Source organism: Stegastes partitus, unplaced genomic scaffold (assembly GCF_000690725.1).
Source record: "Stegastes partitus isolate 25-593 unplaced genomic scaffold, Stegastes_partitus-1.0.2 Scaffold1116, whole genome shotgun sequence".
Classification (NCBI taxonomy): domain Eukaryota; kingdom Metazoa; phylum Chordata; class Actinopteri; family Pomacentridae; genus Stegastes; species Stegastes partitus.
In genome coordinates this window covers 101,517-109,715 of record NW_007578847.1, presented here as the reverse complement: position 1 = coordinate 109,715, position 8,199 = coordinate 101,517, and the positions used below count along the sequence as shown (strand labels likewise).

At 45.4% G+C, this 8,199-nt stretch overlaps 2 protein-coding genes across 3 annotated transcripts in view; both read right to left on the bottom strand.

Moving 5' to 3' along the window:
• Window positions 1-6,764, bottom strand: part of gabrr2a (gamma-aminobutyric acid type A receptor subunit rho2a) — a 31,369-nt gene extending 24,605 nt beyond the window's left edge. Inside the window, exons 1-2 of one of the 2 annotated variants that reach the window (XM_008296273.1) lie at window positions 6,643-6,764; window positions 5,782-5,888 (exon numbers count right to left, since the gene is read on the bottom strand). In XM_008296273.1, coding sequence (XP_008294495.1) covers window positions 5,782-5,888; window positions 6,643-6,764 — 229 coding nt within the window. Of the gene's footprint in view, window positions 1-5,781; window positions 5,893-6,642 lie in introns of both variants that reach the window. The other variant, XM_008296274.1, reaches the window with a different exon arrangement.
• Window positions 6,765-7,256: 492 nt separating this feature from the next.
• The window catches only part of rragd (ras-related GTP binding D), a 2,950-nt gene continuing 2,007 nt past the window's right edge, over window positions 7,257-8,199 (bottom strand). Inside the window, exon 5 of the mRNA XM_008296289.1 lies at window positions 7,257-7,403. Coding sequence (XP_008294511.1) covers window positions 7,257-7,403 — 147 coding nt within the window. The remainder of the gene's footprint in view (window positions 7,404-8,199) is intronic.

Sequence of the window (8,199 nt, the reverse complement as noted above, 5' to 3'; positions counted from 1 at the left end):
GGAGAACCCGGAGAGAACCCACGCTGCACGGGGAGAACATGGAGACTCCACGCAGGAAGATCCCGGGTGTCCTCACCGGGACGCCAACCGGCGACCTTCTAGCTGTGAGGCCACGGTGCTAACCACTGAGCCACTGTGCAGCTGTTCATTTCAGAAAGAACAAACAAAGTTCTTTGACTTTCAACAGAGTTTAACTCGCGGCCTGAGAAACGTTTTGAGGTCCGTCATCAGCTGCTCTATACCAACCATTACACAGTCATTAAAGTGAATGTATAATAAACTATAATAAACTCTGTGATGGTTTGTTTGCAATGTTGGCCCAAAAACACTCAGCTCTGTGTTTCTGATCACTGTCGTGGATCAGATGTACTGACAAAGACACAAAGGTGCCATATTGTGGGGAATTAGTCCCCAGAATGTCAGAGGGGACAGTCTGACCCATCTTCATATGTGGAGTATGTGTGAATCAGCTGTGGGCCGCGGTGAGAGCAGAGCTCAGGATGAGGACAGGCTGGAAATCCCAGATGGGGAGTGCTCAGCACAGGCCGGATTATAACTCAGAAAATCAAATTGTCTTATGTAACACATTGTAGTGCAGACGACAGCCACCAGCAGCTGTTACGCAATCCACAGTTGACCTGGCAAGGATGAGACATGTCTGCACATGTGCACAAGCACATGAATATATGTATGCAGAAAGCAGTTAAACCGACCAGCTGGTGCCGAACAGAAAGACATTTTAAAATGATGATGCCCAGATCGATATGAAGCCAGAAGGCCGGACTGATGACATGTAAACAAAACGCTTCACCTGGATTTTTAACTTGTGCAAAACTCAAGAACCATTTTATCCTGAATTACTTTAACGTCCACATTCAGCTGCTAAAATATTATCACCATTTAAAGACCATCTTGTATAGAGAGCTAAACACCAAAAACCATCTGGCTTCCTCTCTGGCCTCGTTTGACCCAGAAAACAACAAGAACCGTCGTTGAGACCAAAGATCTGAAGAGTTCAAGAACTCCTGAAGCTCTGGAGCTGTGACACATGAGGGCAGTCAAACCTGCACATAGCTCATATATTTAGTTTTATTTTTCACCTAAATAAATAAATAAAACAGAAACGAAAGCTTGTTTTTAATGTGTTTGCTGCAGAGGTAATATCTAACAACTGTCCTCTGAGTCTGACGGTTTCCTGATTGAAGTAAAACGTCAAAGGATTTCCCTCAATTCAACAAACCGTCAGTCGATACCAACTCAGAAGTCATGTCTGGTTTTCTCATCCATCCATCATCTCTACACCTTCATCCTCACCAGGGTCATGGGGGGCGGAGCCTATCCCAGCTGACTCAGGGTGAAGGCAGGTTCACCTGGACAGGTAACCAGACTCCACACAGGAAGATCCCGGGTGTCCTCACTGGGACGCCAACCGGCGACCTTCTAGCTGCGAGGCGACGGTGCTAACCACCGATCCACCTGCAGCCTGTGGATGCTCATGCTTCCATTTATTTCTGAGCTTTCTTTCTGGTCGTGCTGGTTTAAAAGTTCAGATGTGTTCATATGAGAAGCATCGACATCATTCTGTTTAGTCCCAGACATTATTTAACAAGTTTATTTCAAAGCAACAAACATCAACCATCACATCACTGATCAACATCTAAGAACAGAAACACATGAAACCAAAAGAAACCAAAATCTGGGTCATTAAAAAATAAATAATAATAATAGTTCTATGAAAGTCTCTTGTGAAGGTGGATGCCTGCCAGGCTACAGCCGTACGGCTAAAAGGGAAATGATGGGCCTTTAAACTAAAACAGAGGGGGAGCAAATTAAACTGTGACTCCTTTGTTTAGAAGTTTGGACTTTCTGAACCACCAGGAGGATCTGGTCCAATGGTCTCAATGACCCGGCTCAGCACCAGCCTGTCTAAAGATTTATGGATGACAGAACTTTACAAAGCAGGCAGCTGGTGAGACAACATGGTTTTATTTAAACGTATCAGACAGTCACACAGCGAACCCGACCAGGTTCAGCAGGAGCAACATGGACTCTGTTGGTACCACGTGGTCACTGGTGGAGGTTTGGTGTCGAGTCGGAGTTCAGCCTGAAACAATCAACATGTGTTTGATGTGTGTTCTTTAAAAGTCTTTTGACCAAACGCTTTGTTTCTACCGTCGTATCATGAAGGATACGAACTGACCTGAAAACACACAACTAAAGTTCTGACCCACATGCTCACATTCTGACAGATCCGATCAGGACCAGAGCAAAGTGGCCAGATGTGAAACCTAAACCTTTTAAAGACAAACTTCAAATCTCGTCCTGCCTTCAACACGCCCCATCCACAGCCGTGAACAGGTTCAGGCTGTGTGCTTAGCAAAACCTAATTATTATTAACAGCCATTTACATTTCAGAAATCAGAGGCTGATGTGTCCGAGGTCACGGCATCAGTGAACTTATCCTTATATCTGTTGGAGAGGCTGCTCAGTAAATGTAACCAGACAGTCAGAGGAGAGTTTGGCCTGAGGATGCCTCTGAGGACAGGGACAGCGGATGGAGGATTAAACAGATGGAATAATTCCCAGAGTTTGTCCGTTTATTGAGGCTCAGGTGAGTGACGTGATGCCATCAGCTGTCAGTGCACGCTGCTCAGCACCGTACTGGTGAGCTTGCTCCACCTCCTCTGGCTCAGCAGTTTGCGATTCTGCTGAACCTTGACCCGAACATCAAACACCTCCTGGATGGCCGTCTTGAAACAGTGAAAGTTGTAATCAATCAGCCCTGTGAGGGAGAGAAGGAAGACCGAGTCAGATCTGTCAGAGAAGACAAGAAAGGACGTTGATTTCTACAACAGGTGCACCATCAACAGATATCACAGACATGCTTTAAAGGGAACCTGGAACCATCTCACACAACCTGAGCAGGTCTATCGCTGACTGTGCATACTGAGCATGTCTGTGCATATATCATACAGCAGCTGTTTGTATTCATGCTGCTCTCTGCAGCTTCCCTTCAGCAGGTGTGTTTCTGTCTTGGTGTGTGTGGTAGTGATGTATGGATGCCATATTACAGACGGCTGTGAACTACAAAGTGTGTTTTTGGCTGTTTAATGTCCTTTAAACTATTGGTGCTGTTCCATTCCCACAGCGTGATCACATCACATGACACCAGGAATAAAAACCAGAGCAGGCGAGCAGCTTCAGGTAACTGTTGTAGTCCTTTACTGTCCTCTTCTGGGAGAGAAACTACAGTCAGAATGGCATTTTATTGATTTATAGCTGCAAGAGACGCCATATTCTGCTCTTTGCTAACTGGCTGCTAGCCTGTGCTAAGCTCAGGTAAAGGAGACATTTCAAACAGTGGTTGAATCACACGGTTGGTTTCTGACGAACACACAAACATACGACTTCTTCACCAGACTGACCTTTCCTGTCGAAGCTCTCCTTGCGGAGGAAGCAGACCATGGCGAGGAACTTGGTGACCTCCTTCAGGTACATGACCGTGGTGTTGTTCAGGTGGATGATGGCCATGGACTCCTTGTCATAGGGTAAACCAGCTTCACTGTTTTCTAGACTGGAGCAGAAGAGACACAGTAGACGCCAGCATGAGAAGTGTGAACAACCACAGAAACATGAGAGCAGATCGATGTCAGACAGTTCACCTCTGAAACACTCCAATGGACCAAACCAAACAGAAGGCCGGCCTGAGTGGACGTAAAGATGGTAGAAAACAGATCTGTGACATAAGATTACACTTCTGGTGGCAGGTTCACGAGTAAAGCTCACATAAAACCTGAAGATGTGGGTAAGATGAACGACTAGAAGATGTAGGGTTAGGATCTCCCCCAGAATGGACTCAGTGAATCCATCCTGAGGAAAACCAAACCTTAGGAGAAGAGGAGATAGTCACAGTGGCCTCCCGACCGTTCTCTCCTCCAAACACAGCTTCCTATCCCACATTTAATTGAATAATTTCAATCTGAAAATGAAGGAAGTTCGACATCACCGAGTGATGATCCCAACATCTGGACTGAGTCTGTGTTCCAGGTCATCAGGACCAGAACTGAGGAAGAACATATTGAATCTTAGGTATTTGTAGAAGATGCACAAACAGGTAGTCGTAGTTAATACATGTTCTTGTATATTTGTTGTCAGTTCGACCGTTTATTTCTTTGTTTGAACTGAAACCAGAGTTCAAGAGTTTCCACTNAGTGGCTCCCTGTAAAATCCAGGATAGAATCTAAATCCTGCTTCTAACATATAAACTCTCCATGAGCAGCTCCATGTGACCTTACAGACCTCATGGTACCGTGTCATCCTAACAGAACCCTTTGCTCTCAGACTGCAGGTCTGCTGGTGGTTCATGTGTTGATCAGTTCAAAAAGAAGATTTCTGAATTATATGAAAACATCATGAGGAGATGATTCTTGTTTGTGGTGACTTCAGCACTTATTTATTAACAATCTAATGATCAAATGAAAACCAGAGTTTGTTAATATCATGTTTAGTTTCAGTTTCCATCCGTTTATTATAAAACTGAGCAGAATAACCAAAGACTGATTGATAATATATTGTTAATGTAACCGATGTGAAAACAGTGAGTGGATTATTACTGACTGATGTGAGGCATCATCTGTTTGAAATGAAGAAAAAGTTAAAGTAGGAACACATACACAGACTAGTAACTTATATTATATTTATATTTCTGTTAATACTATTGACATGTCACACATCCCCCAGACTCATGGAGAAGCTCCTCCTCCTCGGCCTGGACACCACCACATGTCTCCGGGTCCTGGACTTTCTGACTGAAAGACTCCAGCCTGTCGGGATCGGAAAGAACATCTCCAACTCCATCACGCTGAGCTCTGGATCTCCTCCAGACTGTGTGCTCAGTCCACTGTTGTCACTGCTGACACTCGACCGTGCAGCCACACATGAGGAGATCCAGACCATCACGCTGCTGATGGTACCACAGTGGTGGGACTCATTCACCAGAACAAAGAACCAATGAACAGAGATGAAGTGAAACCCCAGAGGGCTGGTGCAGCGAGAACAACCTGCTGCTCAGCGTGGACAAAACCAAGGAGATGATCATCGACTTCTGGAGGTCACGTCCTGNGATCAGGTCTAAGGCTTCGATACAAGCAGCTTGTTGAATTCTGAATTCAATGGCTATGAATTCACGGAGGAACAGGTGTGCTCCTGTCGAGGTCTACGAACATCTCACCTTGATAACAGTAGAATGCTTTATTACAAGTCTGAATGTAAATCAAATAATTCCACCTTCTGTTTTCAAAAATGTAACAAACAAGCAGAGAAGCTGCTGATGGTCACAACATTGATCAGGAGCCTTATAACAGCAGCAGCAAGTGTGAACTGAACTTAACACAGCTCTGGTGTTTCTACACTGACACGTCTGCTTATTGGTCAAGTTAATACTGACTGGTTTATTGTTGGTGCACAAGTGAGGGCAACATAACACACAGAGCTTCTAGTCAGCGTTTAAACATCACATGGATACGCAGGAGACTGCATTTATTCTTCTGACTATAAAACAGAAAGCTTCATATAATCTGCTGCTTAGAACTGGTATTTAGAACCGGACTGCAGGTTCAAGCTTTTAGTCATTCTGACAAAAACAAACAAACAAAAAGGGATTTAGACGACCAGAGAATTCAGACATTAGAGGAGCTGCTGGCATCATGTGTCGTCACAGCCGGCTTCATTACAGTTCTAGTACATGTGGTGCTTTGCTGAAATAAAAGCTCTTCCACTCACCTCCAAACGCTGGCCTCATGGTGAAGTCGTGATCATCTACTTTGAGCAGATGCTCTGTCTTCACTTTGCGGGACTTGGTCACATCTGGAGGTTTCTTTGTGATGGAGCTGGAGGAAGATGGGATTCATTATCAAACAGCTGACTGAAGACCTGTTTGGTTGTTATGTGATCAGAAACGATGCCCGACAAACATGCGTAGATTGATCACTTCCTGTGTGCAGGTATGACCACAACCTGCTGCACTGCTTCAACAAGAACAAACGGGGAATCATTTTAACTCTCCAAACCTCCAAAAACATTAAAAAACAGGATGTCTGTTATCTATCCTTAGTGGTGAAGCTGTTTGGACCTCATGCTGACGTAGTGATGCCCTCCGTGTGCTGATGTGAGCACAGCTTGTAAACTGACTTTATGTCAGCTGATGAACTCATTGTTCAGATTTAAACAGTCGTGCGGTCAGAAGTGGCTCTCAGGATGACATCTCCTGCACAGAAGTTCAGACTTTAACGGTTTCTGTTCACCAAACCAGTAAAGGAGAGCATCAGCCATCAAACAGTTCAAAGCCTTTCCAGCACTTTAATGCATCTTTAACTGCCTGCACATGGAGCAGCTGTCATTGAGCTCTGCTGTCTTTTCATAATTGTGCTTCCCCCCTAAATACCACAGCATGTAATCCATGAGCACCATCATCCTCAAGCATCTTAAACCAGCGTCCACAGACCCGGTTAGAGAGCTGGAGTCCACATTAGGCAGCACATCTGATGTCTGATGCATCCTGCCTGTTATGTAAAGCAGCAGCATTCACTTCCTGTTACCAGTCAACAGGTTTCACACATTCACACATGCAGAACGTGTACTTACGTGCCATGCTTTTGGTTCTCCACGGTACCGGTCCATCTCCGCACCCGGTGACCGTACTTACGGCATTCCCCGGAAAGAACCAGACAGAAAAGCAAAAGTAGAGGTTTTGTCAAATAAGGCATCCTGACAGCACAAGTCCACAGGTGAGAGCGTCAGAAGCCCCTTTCAGAGGGTTCATTCCAGCCGGGCTCAGCAGGCGCTGCATCATGGTTCTGAGCAGACGATGGAGCCTTCGTCAGGCATCACACCGGCCCGGAGAGGAGAGCGGCGCACTGAGAGGAAATACATGCTGCACTCATCCCTTCACGAGACTCACAGAGACAGAGAGAGAGAGAACATCTGTACCCTACATGTTCTGCTGAACGCACACCACACACACACAGTAACACACACACACACACACACCACACACACACACACACACATGCACACACACATACACACANCAGCGTGTGCTGTCTCTAATGTTTGTATGGAAGCAATGACATGACCATAACTAAAGACTAAAAGCATCTTTCATGTTCTGTGACACTGCAGAAGTCTGCACAGTGTCCACGACAGCTAGAAGCTAGCATGGCTGCTGTTGTTGGAGTCTGCTGAGCGTGTCTGCTGGCTCACCCATAGATGCAGGAGATGTCAATGACCACGTCAATCATGTCACAGCAGAGCTCGTACGTCTGCATGTCCACTGGACTGCTGTCTGTGGCGATGTAGATCTTACTGACCACATCAAACAGGAAGGCCTTCTCAATGCTGGAGTTCTGAAAACACACAGAAGAGGAATGTCAGGTGAATGTTACCTGTTCATTACCTCCTGAGCCAAGCTGAGATACCGACAGACAGACCAGTGCATTTCTTTCATTGTCTTTACAGAAGGTATGTCACACACACACACACCTGTCAGTCAGCTGGGAAAACTAAAAACAAGACAGGACAGCATTGATCAGCATCATTCTATCTGATCAGTTCTAATCCTTTGATCATATGAATCTAAACCAAAGTGTCACCATCTTTGTAGAGAGGCTGCTACATGAGTGGAAGTGTGATAGATGAGAGGATCCAGACACCTGAACGAGTCACGAGCACTTTACAACATCACACAGAGCTTAACATGGTCACGTATGGACTCTACAGAGTTAAACAGAACCAACAATCCAGAGCAGCCTTTGGACTTCCTCTGAGCAAGCGGTTGGTGGTGAAGGAACCAAAAGCTGGAGAGACGTGTTCCCGTTTCTTTGTCCAGCATTCTGCAGTAGTTGAAGAGACGTGTGGTCCAGACCCACATGCAGAGAGCTGCAGTGATCCAGTCCAGCTGTAACAAACATGTACGAGTCTCTCAGAGTCGTCATCACACAGACAGGGCTTCACTTTGGCCAACAGCCTGAACTAGAACCAGACAGAACTGTTTGTCTGATTTAAAAGCACTGTCAAAGGTTAGAAGCACCTACGGGATCGAGAGCACCAGTACCTTCACGTAACTGGTCTGAACGGCTAAAAACAACAAATCTCTGTCTAGCTTTCATTGAGACGCAGAAAATTAATGTCCAACCATGACTT